Here is an 18,222-nt window from a genome sequence, read left to right on the forward strand (position 1 = left end):
CTTCGTTCATTGGTAGAGCTCACCAGTGCACCCAAGCACTGCTTTGTGAATAAACATGCAATACCCTGATGAATGTATCAAGGAGGTAATCTGTTATCAGAGTCACAAAATGAACTAAATTAAAGAACTGGAAAATAAAACAAAATAAGACCGTCAAAAGAAAACTTAAATGGGAACTTTCCAGATTTTCAGTATCACATGTGGAAAGTTGCAGCTAGTCACAAGAAGGTTATTTTCATAGCAAAAAATGAAGTGGCATCTACCACCCCAGAGGGGGAAGGGAGATTCAATGACAGGATTCAAAGATGGCCACATTAGTTTCCTTGTCACTGCCATTTGCTCGCAACTTAGTAGATGGCTTTCCTTTCTCTTCTTGTGTTTGTCCCCACCCCCAGCATAGCTTCATTACAATCCATTTGAGTGGACAACTTGCATGCTTTCTCTACTCACATTCAGGAAAATATACTTTTTTCTTTTCCATGTAGCACTCCATGAGAGTGTATGTGTTTTCGAGATATTTTTCTCATGCACTGCTTCCTCCCTGATATACCTTCCCCTCACACTTTCAGTTTTATTCTCCATCCCTCCAAGTTGTCATATTTTTGCTGGGGTATGAAAAAAAGAGTGTGCTTTGATGGCTGTTGTTTTATCTCTTGCATTCCATATATTGCATGAAAGCTCAGACCTTGGCAAACAAAGTCTTTTATGGTGCTGGGGAAGAGGCTGACTGCTAACTTCACTGAGCTGGCCTTCGAGGCATAAAGTGTACTTAGCCTGGTTTAGAGGGAGATATCTATTCTGTGGCAATTCTTAAGTCTGGTCCTTAGGGTAATGCAGAGGACCCAAATGATGAAAGTAAATTAGGCTATATAGCATTTTCTTTTAAATTCTGCCACTCCTGTGCTCTTTTAAGGATCGAGCCTTGAAGAGCATGCAGTAGCGCATGCGCCTTAATTGCAGGACACTATTGTTTACAAAGAGGGCTAGGAGCCCGCCCTTGGCTTACCATGTCTGCGTTTTATCTCACTCTTCTTTGCAGCGTCCCTAATTGAATAGTCGAACCGAAATGTCACTTCTGTTGCTTTCGTTCAAGGTTTAATGACCGCAATTTGATAATTGTTATGGCTTCAAAATTGCGTTTTTATATGCACACATCTTTGAACCTGGTTTTAGTGACAAGTGACTGATTGAACTGTTGACTTCTGACAGATTCAGAACGGTCTAGAGGGGGTGATAATTTTTGAGGGAAGTCCGACATTAATCATTTTTTGCATAGTTTTGCTTGCAACTACTTCCACCAACCCTGTCAACTCTCCCCCACATACAAAGTGCCCGTCTCATCTCTCCCTCACACTGCCGCTACCCCTGTCATCTCGCAATCCCACTGCCCCCTCATCCCTCCCTCAAACTCCCTATCTCTTCTCTATACTTCCTGCTCACACATACTAAGCACTGTGTCTTGCCCGTGTCTTTATGCGTTTCTGTTCCTCAAACCCACGCTCTCCTTGCCTTAGGTTGTCTTCTCCGTAAACAGATCCTGCCTCTTTGTGTTTGTGGCCTGCTCCCAACCTTTTTCTACCTTTCTCACACATTTCTGCTCCTCTGTCTCGAGTTAATTCACCAATTCATGCACAAATCACCTATCCGTGTCTGTCTTTCTTTCTGACTATTCTGTGCAGGTCTCACCACTGTATTCACCATGCCACATCATTCCACTACACAAATACACTCCACCCCACAGAATTCCAACACAATGCATCCACTATTCTCCAAAGCAAACCACATAGTTTAAAAGACATTCTCATTTACAACGCCAATAGCTCAAACTCTTGTAAATGCGAGACCTGTTGCACTGCAAATGCTTATTTTGTCATGGAAGACATTTAGACCCTTGGGTATCAAAGCATTTACTATTAGAAACAGACTTGGTCAAATTCTTTGGTTCATGAGGCCCAAAATCAAAATGGACATTTTAAAACGTTTCGAAAACAAAATCTAAATTCATGTTTGACTTCTCCCAAAGAGTTAATTTAAGCTCAGACCTCGGAACTCAGTTCTGGATACATTGGGGAGAATTCCATTGTACTTTCATTGATGTCACAGACCACTTGTAGAACTAAAGGAATTTTTACAGAGGCAAGATTAAAACCATGCATGCCAGCATTTCCTTTCCCAGCTCCACAAAACTAGAGTGCTTTGTGGCAGTGTTACAGGTCGAGCCATAGATTTTTGGGGGTGTCTGGCCATTGCATAGCCAATGTACTGCTGATCGATAATGTTTTTAAAGTTTTCTAATGGGTCTGAATCTTGGTTTTCCTATGATTTCTCTTGTAGTCAATGAGATACTTTGATAGCTGACCTCAGGACAATGTTTTAACATTTGCATATTGCCACCATATTATGACGATGCAGTGTATCAGAAATCATTGAATTTTACTTGCTGTTGTATATTGTATTTACAACTTACAACTCTCACATAACTATTATCAGGCAGAACGCTGAACTGGCCAAGCTGCGACAAGAATGCAATAAGTTAACAAAGGAATTATATGATAAAGCTGAGGTCCTACAACAGGAGGAGCAACAGAGGAAGAACCTGGACATCAAGGTGGATGCATTTGAGAAACAAGTCACTCAGCTGCAGGTGAGTGTGCCTACCCATTCCCAGGCTGTATTGCTAATAATCACACAACTTTATTCCTTTATTCCTTATTCAGCAGTTTCAGAATTTTCATTTAGATGGGGGTCACAGTGTTGTGGCATACACTTTAGCCTAATGCTGTCTTAGAGGTGTCAAACATTTGAAACACATCTAAAGGAAGACTTAAAAACGGACAACGAAAAACCGCTAACCATTATTCTCTTCCATGTTTTCATGTAATGCTAGTGGTTTGTGGGCTGGTTAGGTAGATTATAACCTACTGATGTTGGTTTCCTCTTGGTATAATAACACCAGCTAGCCAAACCAGATGTCTAGCCAGTGCCACCAAGTGTTGCTTCCGGCATTTCAAAAATAACCACGTTTGGTTTTCCTGTTGACCTTTTTCCATTAAGGGTGTGTCAGGTCACGGAATTCAGAGTTGCTGAAGATTGGTCTCTGTGCTGTTTCCCTGTTCCTAAAAGGAATGCTTTGGCATTCAGGGAGGCTCTTTTATTTTCTTTTATCGTCAGGCTTAAATCTTTCACTGTTGTAAAATTACAAACGTGTTTATGTTTTTAAAACCTTTTTAAACTACTAGAATTGGGAGTATTCGTTTTACAGGCAATTGTTCATGCTGGCTGCATGATTGTAACATGAATTGTTCACTTTGAGGGGACCAGTGTTTTGCCCTGATGGCAATAGTATGACTCAGGTGAAAAATGTATTTCTCGTTATTTCTTTGGGCCAGTGGCCATCTTTATCCAATCTACCATATGACTAAGGTGTGCAACTAGGTCATGGTTGCACTCCATTAAACTACCATGTGCCAAAAGATTATTTTCTTTATATCTATCACAATGCAAATACAGGGATGTGCACAGCAAACCCGCTCGGCATGCTAACAAAACAATGACTGCTTTGCTATATAATACATGGGGAGTGGCTACATTAAAGGCAGGTAGTCTAGTTGCTTGCAGCACAGACCCCGTCTCGAAGAACTTTGTAGCTTCGCTAAGTACTGTGCTAAAATTTACACTTTGCATATAGTATGTGTGACGATCATTCCCTGCCTGCTGACCACTACATTTTTTTGGTTAAGTTGATTTACATACATTGGGATGTGTACCTACGTGCATTGGCCCATTGGTTTGCCCATTGATTGGTCATGCTGTTTTGGTTACTGCTGCACTGCTTTCTAGATTAGCCAGCGAGAAGGGTATCCACTGTTAATATTTCACTCTGCATCTCAAGCCTTCCTGACTGTAATGTGAAGGTGGTGAATAGTGGGACAAACCTTCATGACAGTCACCCCATAGTCTACAATATCTTCCTTAAAACCACAATCTTAATTTGCAGTACGGGACCTACCTTTCTTGAGCGCATTCTAGTATTTTTAAGCTATTGACCCTTTATTATTGCATACTGTGTGGAGTGCAAGGTTAACTTGTGTTCTGTTTTCACCAGTTCGATTCTACCCCTCTCTGCAAACCAACCTAGAAGTGTATAGAATGGCTCAGTGTTCCATTTGCCTCCAGAGAATTCACTCTTGACAAACCTTATATTTGATATGCACCTGGTTGTGCAGTGTTTGAACTCCGGCACAATGGGCCTTTGAATATAGTTTTATGTGGTTACCCCCACATTTTTATTTTACTTCTATGCTTCCAGCACCCTTGAAAACAGTTGATTGTAAAGTTTTGGAGGAAAATGGAAGGGATTTGATGCCTCCTAATAATGATACCACAAACTCAATGAATTACGCGAAGACCAACTTTGTTACATATTTGTAGGAAGTGTTCTACAAACAGCATTTTTATACCTTTAAAGTGTCTCCTTTGAGTTCAAACGTTTTATGTTGTTTGCAGATTAAAGTGCTTATCCAAACATTTCCCAATTTAAGACTACCTGTATGTCAACTGAGAGCTAACAAAATGTATCCCGGATTTTCTTTTCATGGAAAACAGTTAGACCACCATACTGCCAACTATTTGCACTTCTTTTAGATTTGTTCTAAGTTCCTTCCTTCTTGGGGTCTTAGGTTTTTGACACGTCTCTGCCAGCATAAAATAACTATACTGGCCAGATGATAGAATTATAGAAAGGGTCTGTCATTGCGTGATATATGTTAATTTTTTCCCATAGAGTGAATTAGGAAAAGGGCAAAATTTACATTGAGCTCTCTGTCCCTCCTCTCTTTGTTTGCTGTTCTTTAAGGCCTCTCAAAAAGAAACTGAGGATATCTTGCAGAAAAGACTGGAGGAAGTTAGCGAAGAACTACGCAGATCACAAAACAGCTACCAAAATTTGCAGATGGAAACAGAAAAATTCAAAGGTGAACAGCACAGCTTGATTGGTAAGCATGGCTCTAATTCATATTATGGTGACAATGTATAGTTGTTTAAAGTGCTGGTCATTTTTTTAAGTAGTTCTCTTAATTTGGTGGAGGATACCCACATTTACACTCATCTGCCCAAGCCTGCAGGTAAGACTGAACCAACTCTGCAGGTGGGTGGAGTTCCTACAGTAGAGTTTGGCATGAAGCAGCAATGGTATATATTCTATCAGATCCTGTTGTCCTGCTTTTTTTTTTTTTTTTTTTTTTTACTTTTACCTGCCCACTATCCACTCTTGCTGTATAGAGAATTTACTATCCAAGGATGCAGAATAAGTCTATTTTAAAGCTTTAGATAGCACTTCATTTTAGTGCATCGCAAACGTCTGCATACCGTCAACTCCCCCTCGTTGTGTCCTTATGTGTTGGTAGGTATTGATGCTCTATTATTACTGACAAAATAAGAATTTGGTTACATGCTGTGACAGAGCCCTTTCCTTTCTTACTTATTTGTATTAATAGGTTACCTGCCACTTTGTCCACTTATTATATCAGTTAAACTATTGCAAGCCCATTACAGGCGTATTCTGATTTTTTGCTAAATTTAACAGTGAACTTGTGGATGAATGTCTTTGAAACCACATAGATGTACAGAGCAGCAGATTATCTTCTTACTCCGATATTGTGTTGAATCTGTGCATGTCTGGAAAGTCCATTGTAAGATATCCAGTCAGGTAAATGACTCCATTGCCTGGCTTGGCACATGGAGGCGTGGGAGGGTTTTCTGGTTAGGAGTTAAGCTTGTTGAAGACTCTCTTGGGAGAAAGGTTTTGGTCAAAACTTATCATACATCTGGGACATTGAGTCTTTGTAGTGCTCAGGCACTTGCCTTACAAAATATGCACACTTGTAGCTCGAATGTGCATGTTTTCATTTATATCTTTTCAACTGGATAACGGACGCACTGGGCGGCACTAAGTATATTTGCTGTTTAATGCTCACGTTGTTTAACATTGAATTTCTTAAATGTTTGTCAAACATTATGCAATGTGTTCGCTTATATCTTTTTACCTTAAACCCATGACAGACCCACACAGATTACTCCTCTTTTTGGAATCAACATAGCAAGTATCTCTTTAGGAGGTCAATATTGACCAGCAGTTGTATTTATTACAACCTATTAAACATGTAATAACATTGTCTGGTTCATTATCTCCATCAATATAACTACCGCTCGTATACAAGTAATTGCAACAGTCCATAATTGCCCTGATCAAGGCAACAACAGTGAGTGGTAATTACGAATGACAGACTTGGAAGGCTGCCTGCCTCTTAATTATTGAACACTTTGCTGTCAGCAGTTAAGTACCAAAGCAAAGGTGGACAGGGTGACGAATGTGTAACATGCCTTCTCTGCCATGCCTGTGATTTTGGTTAATTCGTGTTCTGGACGTTTAATACAATTGTGAGATCACTGAGAAGTAGTGTCATAGTGGTTGCAGGAAAAATTCCTAATGAAGCAGGCCCTAACACATCTACTGATTCACAAAGCAAATATTAAAATATGCACCTATTGAAAAGAAACATAAATACTTTGTCTACATCTTATGTAGATCTTCAAGCAAAACTGTTGTCTTCCGAAGAAGAAAACAAGCACAAATCAGAGGAGATTGAACACTTCAAAGAAAAAATGCAGACAGTAACCAAAGAAAACCAGCAACTTACAGAGAGAATAGGAGCTATTGAAGCCCTGCTGGAGGCAGGCCAGAGCTCAGAAGCTGAAAAAGATACAGAGCTGCAGGTTGGAATGGACTTGGTGTATTAATTTGTGGCTTGGGTTATGTTCATTTGTGCCTTGTATTTTTATGTACAAGTAGCTGAATTGTTAAACACGTTTGTAGTTGAACAGCATTAAATAAATGTTTGTTGCACTGCTGCCTTGAGATTGGGGCTGTGGTGTAAAGTGTGGCCTGGTGTGTCTGCTGTGACATTAAAGTGATTAGGAGCTTACCATTGATCCCGTGTGAGAACCCTGGTGTCGCTCGGTGCTCACTCACCTTCACTCCCTCACCTTCACTACACCCCGTTCACATGACTATTGTAGGATCCAAGGGAAGTGGAAGAAAAGTGGCTGATCGTCCTGAGCCTAAAGAAATGCTTTCTTTAATGAGAACTTTTAAACTGTGATGGATGAGGGGCAGGAACGCAGACTTTCTTTGACTCTCTATTGTAAACGGAGGTGTTGAGTAAGGTGAGGACATGGTAACAGGATACGTCTTTTTTAGGATCTTTCATCGGAAAGGGCATTTTGTTGTTGAGGGGAGGGGGCATGTGGCATGGAATATTAGAAGCCTGATTCACAAAGCCATTTATGCCCTTACTGGTACTACCTGAAAGTACCTATGTTTATGCCTAACCGTGATCCACAAATGGCTATATCTCAGCTGTGAATGGTTTTACTGGTTTGCTCATTGGCTGCATACAATGCTCAATGACTGTGTTCAATTAAGCATTAGTATGGCAAACTTAATTTCTCTAATGTGGAGTTGCATCCTGCATTTATCCCTATATTCTTCTGGAAAGTAGACAAAATTGTTCTCTTGTGCACCTAATATAGTCACAAATATTTCGGATTGCAGTCTGAAATCTTAGTAAATGTTCCTGTCTATAAGTCATTACTTGTAACCAAGCTAAGCCTGGCTTGCACGTTTGTGCTCACAGGCAATCAGAGAGGTGGGACAGACCCACAGTTGTGGCGGGGGAATGGCTAACACAACTCTTCAATTGCCAGGGGATTGTCCGGAGAAATATCTGTTCATTTGTGTAGTAGGGTCTGAAGACCGAAAAGAATGGGCTTGTTAATCTGTGGCGGAGATGAAAGAGATGGGCACCAGTCCCCACCCTGCAGATGAGATTGACCCTCGTTTGCCTGAATTAGTTGAAGAAATTTTGGAGAACTCCAGGCACAAGCGGTCTGATAAAGGGTGCAAATGGCCCCCTATCATTTGCTGCTCATGCTGCCACAACAATCAGCTGATATTAATCAGCACACAATTCAATGAAACTGACTGTTAATCCTCAGTGTGGCTTAGACAGTTTTCAGGGGCATCCATGATGGCTGATAAAAAGCAGCAAGTGACAAAATGATGTGTGGTAGGCTGAGGGGGGACAGCCCTCTATATCAAGCAGCTAGAGCTTAACACACCTGGTTTGATAAATGCGATGCGTCCACTGCATGGCTGGAGCTCCAAGAAGGAGGCACTTGTGGGGAGAGTAAAAGCTAAAGTAGTTCATACGAATGGGCAACAGGGCCTCACTTCCCATTGTCAGCTGAGAGGTAGGCAGTGAGCAACGGCGAGGGAGTCGTTTACAAATTCTCAAGGCTTCTTTTACTGCATTGTCTCAAACGTGCCCTGAAAGTGTACTATTCTTCCTTTCTTCATTAGGAGCCTGCTGCTGGTGGTAAGTACACCCAGTGTTTTCCCCACGATCCGCCAATTCCTTTTTTCCCCCATCTTTCCCAGTTTCCTGACCTCATAGTATTTAATTGCCTGTCAAGTAACCGATCAGCTATTTCACTTTGTCCCTCACAATGCATTGACCACTTTTTGAGTCCGAGCCTTAGACTCTCATGGAAGCTATCAGGCTCCCACAGCCGAAAACCAGCAGTCTCACCTGTGTTTTCTCCCTAGCTTTGCCCAGGCATCTGGATCCTTTCCTCCAAATACCGCATCCAATGTATGCCTCACCACACTCTTACATGCCTGCTTCAGCTCTTCTCTGATGCCCTCTAGATCTGCCTTGTATCTTTCAGTTGCTTGTGCCCCATCCTGTCTCTTCCTCTCACTGAACCTGTAGTACCACAACCACATTCTACAGTGCCACATCCTCACCCTTGTCGAGGTCTCTCCTAATAGCTTATACATGTTTTGAAATTCTAGTGCTTCACACTTCACTTAAACGCTTCAAACACTATGAATAAGAGAATTTACCACGCTCAATCCGATGCTATTTAGCAACCTTAAAAGGATAGAAGGCGGAGTCTGACTTACAGGGGTTTCAGCTTCTGACCACACTGGTTGTCAACAGATAGTTTGATGCAGTAATCCATCTTGCCCATTTTCAGATTTTGCCTCTTCGCTTCCCTTCTTTTACCCCATGCACCACAAGCAATAGCTCTGGAAAGCCCCTGTGTCCCCATATTCGGTCACAACCTCTCCCACTGTCCCTAGATTCTGATCTCCCATATTTATACTTTTCCATGCACTCCATCGTCTGTGTGCCTGTTTATCCCTCTTGATAGCTTTGTTTTTCCCCAACATCTAATGTTTCTGCCTCTCCTACCCCGTACTGTGCTCCCCCCCCACCCCACCCCCGAAACTCTCCAGTTCTCATCTTTACATTTGTACCCTTGCCCTATAGAAGACCTCTGTTCTTTCGAGGCATTCCACAGCATTTGTATTATGCAGCTATTATTCGTTTTCAAAGCGCTATGAGGCACGAGACTCACCTCACTACGCGATTTTTTTTTCTGACTGTCACTCTTTCATTTACTGCCTCACTGGATCACAAATGAAAGTTCTCTTCGCTACCCTTGTCCTCCAGTCTACTCGACTGCTCTTCCTCTGGCTAAAATTATTTTATTTGAGGTTTGTTTGTCCAGCGCTGGTAATCACCCGTGGGGATGTAGGAGCGCTTGTCTGACCTGTGTCCTCTGGTACTTCTCCTTCTGATCTTGACACGGCTCTTCCTCTTTGACCTAAGTGTCCAGTTTGCTTTTTTACCGCCGTGCCCTTCCCCTATAACTATCCTCTGCTTCTTCATTCCATCTCTCATTTTGGTTTTATGTGTAGTGCGTTTTAATCTTCCCTTTTTAGCGATATAAATGTTGGAGCTTACTATTACTTAATTGTACTCAGTGTGCCACCATTATAAGGAGGGAAGGCCAGAATCTGAAACTGCCAGAATCTTAACTAGTAGTCTTCAGATCACAGCAGTTGTCATCAGTAAGTCTTAACCCACTGAGCCATCTACCCGATTTGCTAATTCTTCCTCAGCAACTTTGGTTTCTTTCTTTGTGCTGTCATCCAGCCACCTGCTCTCCCCTATCCTAATATTATCTGCCTTTCTATTTCCTGTACTTATAATTGGGTGCCTTTATATTCTTATGCCAGCCTCATTTTTCTCCCATCCTGCTCTAATTTTGCCCTTGACACTGCTGTTTTGATCAGTACTTGTGTGCCTTTTCCCAATACTGGACCACTGATATCACAGTTCATCTCAAATTCAGCCCTCAGATCTTGTTGCGAGGCTCTCCAGCTGTCCTACCCTGATGCCCGGCCAACCCTCCTTTCTTGAATTTTGCCATTTACTTATTTCAGTAATACACAGCTTCTGTGTCTATTCTCTCCACCTCTATCTGGCTTGACTCCCCTCAGGTCTTCCAGTCTTCCTCAGTGCCATCTGTCTTATGGCTTTTCCTACACTGAAGCAGGCATTATTCTATTGAAATAGCTACTTTCAAACCTGCATTGTCCAAGCTACTCAGTTAAGATTCCATCCTCCATGACCACCGATAGTGCGCCTTTGTATATTTAGCCACTTCCTGCGCTTGATAAACTCTTATCCCCACTGAGCTATGGTTACCTCCCTTTTATCTGGTGTTGTACGCCACCATTGTCTTTCTTCAGTTTAATGCTTTGCCTGTGTCTGCTGACCACCAATCTTCTGCCCTGGCTATACGTGCACTTAGTTTAGCCAATTAAAATTCTAAAGTTCTTAATTTCATATTTGCGAGTGTTTGTTCTTCAATGCAAGCTTGAAACAGATACTTTTGCTTTGCCATTTTGTCATCACTGTATGTCATCAATGCACTGGCCACAGAAAGCCTCTGCATATACATGTGGCTCTTTACAACATGTCTTCACTACTGCTGTACTGTGTGGACTGTTTGCAGAGTCACAGGAGGCAAAGTGGGTTGGTTAAGATCAAGTGGCAGTTCACAGCTCGTAGATGAGCAAAAATGACAAAGAGGTTAAAGAAGAAGGGGGGGGACAGTCTGAGATGAAACACAAAAGGGCAAGGTAGCAGCAGTATCACACAAAAGTTTTGGATTTGAGGCGTGAAACTGGAGGGGGCATAATACCTCTGCTGAAAGGGGGAGGGAACTGGGGGACCTATAGTAAAAGTGGACAAGTGGCAACGAGCCTGTGGTGAGGGAGTGGAGCACAGGTTATAGCATGTGTAGTGAGAAGGGGAAGAAGTGTGTGTACGCATTGATGTGTTCATTCCAATTTATTGAGTCTTTACCTATATGCATAGCAAGGGATGGTTGTACCTTAACAGGAAGCGTATGAAGCCCTTGTTGTGAGCAAATAAGACAGAAGGGTGATGGACCCTGTGATGAATATCTAGAAGTGGTAGGGCCCTACGGCAAGTTAATGGAAAGGCAAATGGTTTACTGCTTATAGCAAGAAGATAGTGTTTGTGCTTATACTTTATAATAAGAGAGCTTGCAAGGGTGGAGAGGCCGAGGAGGTCAAGTTTGCTTAGTGGTTGCAATTGACTATTAGTGTGCCCTTGCTATCCCTCCTCTCTTGTATACGTGGGACAAGTGGATTTCTTTACAAAGCTAGAAGGGTTAGCACTCTGTCCTTTGGACAGCACACTTTGTTCACAAAGTTTCAGACCCCTGCAGAGATACTTTTGTCCTTATACTGACACTGTACTCCCCACACCATTGTTGCTTGAGCCCCTCCTGCGCCATCCTCGTCTGCTGTTGATTGTCCGGTCCTCCTGACCTTCAAAAAACTTTGCTTTTGAGGGTCACAGTTGGATGAAAGATAATGAAGCCCATTTGGACAAGAATATAATTCGGACAACGTAGGGAAGTAAGCACACCTGTTCTTTTGCTAAAGTAAAGTTTAACAATTCCTGTGTGAGTACATGGTTCAGACAGTGGTCCAGGTGCTAATAAAGGCAGGGATTAAACAAGGAACCGCATTGCTTCAGGGGGTTATTTGTCCTTCCTGGCGTTTCTGAGGGAGCTGTTCATTGCATTCAACCTTGTACTGAATCGCAAGTTAGTTTACAATATTGTCAGTGATATGTTGTCCCGTTGGAACCCTGTTTCATTGCAGAATACTTTTCAATCAAAGAACCAACCTTTATAGAGCTATTCGCTACATGGTCCTCAACATCCAAACAAATGTTTTGATGCCCGAGAGCCTGCCTAACATGTTACGGACCACATCCCTTTTCTGAAGCTTCACTTCCGCAATACAGTCATGGTATCAGTCAGATTCGCTCTGTACTCCCCTTAATAAAAGCGAACTACATTGCATTCCTTTAGCCTAATTAAGTAGGAAGCAGGCCATTAATAGTTGTTTTGACCAGCTACTAATTTATGACTAGCAACAGAGGGGAGTGCACAGTGAGGGTGCGGGTGAGCAATAATCACTGACTGGTTTGACAGCAATAATACTGTTATCAAATGAAGATGCCAGTGCTTTTGTGCCCTCCCTTCTGTCCCTTTCTCTATCCCGTTTGTTCATCTGCTCATTGTCGCTTCTCGTTTGAGTGAAGTTTGTTGTGCAACAAAAATGCACAGCAGTTTTGTGCTCGTCATGCATGTGATTCATGACCGTGGCCAGGTTGCGGGTGGCATCCAGGCGCATTTAGACAACCTGTAGGAACTTTCATTCAATGAAGACTGTTTAAGAAATATGCAGAATTTGCCCAGATGGCAGCCTGCATTCTTTCATGGGAACGTTTGTGTGGCCCTGAATTGTACCCACATTACAACTATGTCCCTTCTTGGTCGTGTGTCCTAAGAAACTAGACATTTGTTAACTGTTAGTTACCTAATCTGTGGCAGTCTTTTTGATGAACATGCTGTCACTACAACTTGATAACCAGTATTAGGCAAAGTCCCATCATACGTCATGTTTTAAATGGGGGGATGCCATACGATTCGTATAGCTGAAGTTTCCTCAGACCCAACTCAGGGTGGCAGTATACTCAACAAGGTACATTTATGTTCTCAATAATGTACAGTTTGATATTTAGTTGAAGCATTTTCTAAAGCTACAAACATGTCTCCATCCGGCCACTGCTTTGTGACTTATACATTGTTAAAAAAATATATAAAAAAATAAATAAAATTGATCTAAAAGTGGATGGGGTTTGTCCGATTAGGTTTTAATGAGTAGGATGCAGTTTAACATAGCATAACATAACATTTTAACTTTTTAATTTGTTTTAGGCAGCAAAAGAGGCAGAAATTATTCAGCTTCAGACCAGGTATGTTCGATTAATAAGCCATGGTGCTGTAATCTTCTTTGGTGTATTTGGGTACGCAGCCTGTTTGTGATAAATGACTGAACCTGTGATTTACGAAAACCTGCGTGTAAATAATTCTGAAGTACTTCTGTGCGTTTTAGTTGCCACAAATAACTCACTGGTACTGTTTATTTTTTGTAGGGCGTGGTATGGAGGGAGGGATAAAATTACCTTTAAGAGTATCCGTTCTCATTTAGTTTTCAGTTCTAAACATAGGTGCCCGATAGATTAGAATGTGGCCGGGTGATGTTCGGTTTCCAAAAATCGGCTCTCCCCAAGTGGCGCTCTCCCAACCCAAGTCTATCATTTGTCTGCTGGTGTGTAATTGACAGTGCTTGATGTGTGTGGCGTGAGCAGAGGAAGGGCCTATTCATTACCCTGCTCTGCACCACTGACGTGGTTATCTTTATTTGCAGGAGTAGTTTAACAAGTCAGTAGTTTGGTGCCGGCCCAGTGGAAGTGGTGTTGCTCTTTCTCTTTTCCTTATTGCCGCCCCTCCTTCGCTCCACAGTACTTGGCCTGCGATGGAGAGGGACATAGCACTGCAGGGCCTGCATTTCAGTAGCTGCTGTTTCCCTCTGAGAAATTAAGAAGAGGCCTCTGCTTTGTTAATGAAGATGGTTTGAATTTTGAAAGCCTAATAATAGCATTTCTTCAATGCATTCTCTTTAATCTAAAAAGTTTGTTCATGTGGATTATGTTGACTGTAGATCAAATAGTTTTTAATTCATTCCCCATTTACTTTATAAGTGCACCACTTTGATGTCTTCCTCTGCTTCACAAAAAAAGTATTTTTGTCATGTAAACTCCCTTCAATATTTTTATTACCGGACCACAGGGTCCAAAATATGCCGGTAGAGATGTTCACCTCTTCAAACTTGGCACCATCACGTAGGTCTTCATGTAGCAGATGTTGAGTACATATTTGCTGCATACTGTAGATTTTCTGTGTTTTTCCTTTCGGAAAAAGGGTTTAATTCTTAGACGTAATGTGGAGGACCTATGCACCTCACTACTGCATTGACCCCTGGCCGCCTGTGACATACATGCATGCAACAGTTTCTTATACAATGGGACAATTATGATCAAAAGGAATGCAAGTTAGTAAGTCAAGGCTGTCTCAAACCAGTTTGTGCGTTGACACCCCATATCTTCATTATAAAAGTTAGGCATGCTATTTTCCAGTTTATATCACATTGGATTTCCAACAATGTGTTTATCAAATAGAAATTAATACTAATGCCTGTTGTTTCAGACTTCAAGAGAGGGATGCACACATTACCTCTTTGGAGAAGGAAGCCCTTGAACTTAAATCTACTCTGGAGCAGCAAACACATCAAAGTAATGTAAGTACAACTAACTGCTTTTTCCCCTAAACATCTATGGCAAGCACTCATGGCATGTGCAAAGTTGTCTATTCCAGGTGTTAGGGGTTTCATATCTCTATTTCTTATTGCTTGCAGACTAGCTTTGTAAAGATGAGTAATCAACAAGAGGAATTATATTTCGAATGAGAGTATTGACTCTTTTGGCAGTGTGCAAATTGGTAAATGTGTAGCTGTATGTCTGTATTGTACCTGTATAGCACAGACCTGGCTACAAAGCAACAGAGCGCTGTGAATTTCTTGATTGGATGTAAAAGTATGACAAGAAATGTTATACCTCTATTGTAGATCTTAGGGATAAAAGCGTTTTTTCCAGAAAATGGTGCTTGGACATGACCAGAAGAGGGACATTTTCTTCTGGAATCGTTGGTTTCTATACACATAAATTGCCTATTCCTGCTATTAAGTGCTAAACAATAAACCAAAACGATTGCAACCAAGCATACAGTGCATAAATATTGCACGTAGAAATAGCACTGTTTACAGACACATTATTCGTTAGAATTCTGAACTTCGGTCAAGTCAGTTCATGTCATTGTTATTTTATGTTGTTGTTGTTGAAGTGTCATTGTTGGATCTGATGACTGTTTGAAGGAATTCACGGAAACCTAAAACCCACCAAGTCTCTGCCTAGTAATCTTGGGTAGCTCCAGAAATAGAGCGTGGTCTGGCCAATGCACACTTAATGGTGTGTAATGTGTTGGAAGTACTGGGGTGAAATGGCCTGTATAGCTTTTTGGGTGCACTGTATCGGTCTGTCCCAGAGTGCATCCATATTGGTTTTGCTCAGCGTGTATCAGGACAGTGTTCCAGACTATGTAAAAGATTATGTAAAACCGTGCTACCCCCAGCACAGGCACAAACTCAGCAGCGCTGGGACAGTGTTACAGTGACAGATGGACCAGCAGTTGCAGACTGCCAGTTTGTCTCTTACTGCAAGTGGGCCACTGCTGAATTTAAAGAGGGAGCTGGAAAACTAAGCGTGTTTGCTGTGTGCAACTATACCTGCCTGTGGGGGATAGCTGGAATGGTATTGGTGGTGGGAGAGGGGGGCTTCATTGGTTGTGCACCACCTCTTCTGTGGCCCACAATTAGTATGCCCCCGAGAGTCAGCTTGCCTCTGTGCAACATGTTTAATACAGGTCGGTGCAAGGGCAAAGGCATTTCCTCATTTGCTTGGGACTATGCCCCATGCAGTAAGGATGCTACTCTTTGAGATTGACCGGGAGCAATATTTGCATCATAGCTGCCTGCATTACCCAAGGGATGCACAAGTGTCTTCAGCCTCTTCTGTAATATGAATGTGCCCTTTAGTACAAAAACACTCACATACACCTGTTGCTCCTCTGGGCCTCCTCCCTTGATTTCAAGTACAATTTTTGTATAGAACAAAATACCTTAAAATCATTCTATCTTGCAGTACAATGCCATGTTGATGAGCAAAGTATAAATGTGATCTAATGTTATCATTTTTTAGTTTTAAAAAAAATGGCTTTTTGTCTGTAAAGTCTAGTGGATAATTTCGTCACAGTGTTAGTCCCTGGATACTTTTGAGTATTGGCAGGCTATCCAGTGTGCTCCTGTGAGAAATTGGGTTGTTGGTTGGCTGAGGTGTGAGCCCTGGCCAATCAGCAACTACAACCCTTGTCAGGGTGAGGCACAAGGCAACCCTAAATTAACCTGTGCTCATCCCTCTGGTAGCTAGGCATGGAGCGGTCATGCTTAACTTAGAGGCAGTGTATAAAGTATTTGTGCAACACTTCAAACAGTAATAAAGTGAAACGATATCACAAAAGGGATCCCACACCAAATTAGGAAAATAGAACTTATTTTAATAAAGAAAACAAGACCCAAACAACGAAAATCCAGTTAGTAGAACTAGAGATATTCACTTTTAAAGGTTTCATTGAAAGTAGTACCAAAAAGCACAAAGCGCCAACTGTTGATATCTGGTCCTGCCGAATCAGGAGAAAGCCACAAGTTCAGGCCAACCGAGATGGAGCACAAGCAGGCTACAGGAACCCAGTTAGCCCTGCCAAACAGAGAACCTTAAATCCTGGTTTGCGGAGTGTTGCGAGGAGCCACATCGAAGAGTGTCATGTAGCCAAAGTGATGTGCCTGTTCCGAGATGGGGTCAAGCTGTGATTCACGGGCCTGCATCGTGGCTGAGGATCCCATTGACTGGGCTTGTGATGCGAAGTCCAGCGCACAGTCGGGCCAGTGCTTTGGTTCTGAATAGCTGCAAGACTATGATGTGGATTCTTACATTGCCATCAAAGCTGCCGTGGAAGATGCGTCTCGCAGTAAGGGCGATACGGGTCTGAAGAGCTGGGATGCAACATGGGTGTTTGCAATGGATTTCCCTTTGAAGTCTTGCTTTCCTTGCCCTGGCTCCAGACTAACTACAGGGGGAACACAGCTATTCAAGTGTAAATGGGGCTGGACCCAGCTTCTCCCTCTCATTCTGCCAGCAATGGCTCATTCAGTCACATTGAGTGTGCTGTTTATGAGGAATACACAAAGCCCAACTGTCTCCTACACCCAGTCATATGACCCAGAGACAGACTGCAGTCCCCAAAGGCAAGGGTTCTAAAAGTGGCATTTTCAGAATTGCTAGCTGAAATCCAACTTCTCCATAAGTTAGGATTTAAAATTGTGATTCCAAAAGCACTAAACATGAAGGAGTAACCTGTTCCCATTTGCAAATTACACTCATAAAATTGAATAATGCAATTCCAGTGCTATCCTATGGGAGAGATAGGCCTTGCACTAGTGAAAAATGAATGCTTTTTAGTGCCAGGACAAGTAAAACCTGAGATTACATGCCCTACATTTTAAATACATAGCACTCTGTCCCCTGGGCTGTCCCTGGCCTACCCTAGGGATGACGAATATGTATTAAAAAAAAGGTTTAAGTCTGGTAAAGGACTTACTTTGCCAGGTTAAAATGGCGTTTTAAGACTGCACACGGAGGCTCTGCAATTGCAGACATGTTTTTGAGTGCTACATAAGTGGGTGGCAAAATCGGTGCAGGTCTGAAGTCAAACACTAGGGGAAAACCACGCCGAAAATGCTAGACCTAGCAACTCGCATAAAATATAACATTTTTGATATTCAACCAACAGGTTATTTGGGCGGCCTCATTTTGTGGCAGTTGTAGCCTAATCAGGGTTGTCCTGGTAAACCGTTTTTCATGTGCATTGGAATATCTTAATGTTTGAGTTTTAAATCCTTTTAGTTTTCCGGTGATGGAAAAGCAAGAGCCTCATCACCTCTGTCATATACCAAAGCTGGTATTGTGAGTAAGGACCACTAACCCAGCCTTTTGGTGCATTGACTCCTGGTCAACATCGACCCTAACTTTCTTCCTCTTGTTTATGGTTTTGGATCGAAAGTTGGAAATGTAGTCATTCTCCTCTGTATCATACGACCTTGAGTTAAGGTGATCAGCCTTCCAGCAGGGAACAGGGCTTCTCTATTTCGAAAGCAAGAAACAACAGTACATATGGAAATGATCTCTCCTT

The 18,222-nt window shown here is 42.1% G+C and overlaps 1 protein-coding gene across 5 annotated transcripts in view; it reads left to right on the forward strand.

Moving 5' to 3' along the window:
* The window catches only part of RRBP1 (ribosome binding protein 1), a 287,797-nt gene that overhangs the window by 102,638 nt on the left and 166,937 nt on the right, over positions 1–18,222 (forward strand). For all 5 annotated transcript variants that reach the window (XM_069234754.1, XM_069234756.1, XM_069234753.1 and 2 more), the window contains exons 7-11: positions 2,491–2,644; positions 4,856–4,994; positions 6,587–6,774; positions 13,237–13,274; positions 14,569–14,659. In XM_069234754.1, the coding sequence (XP_069090855.1) occupies positions 2,491–2,644; positions 4,856–4,994; positions 6,587–6,774; positions 13,237–13,274; positions 14,569–14,659 (610 nt within the window). The remainder of the gene's footprint in view (positions 1–2,490; positions 2,645–4,855; positions 4,995–6,586; positions 6,775–13,236; positions 13,275–14,568; positions 14,660–18,222) is intronic.

The sequence above is a fragment of the Pleurodeles waltl genome, chromosome 5, assembly GCF_031143425.1.
Source record: "Pleurodeles waltl isolate 20211129_DDA chromosome 5, aPleWal1.hap1.20221129, whole genome shotgun sequence".
Taxonomy (NCBI): Eukaryota; Metazoa; Chordata; class Amphibia; order Caudata; family Salamandridae; genus Pleurodeles; species Pleurodeles waltl.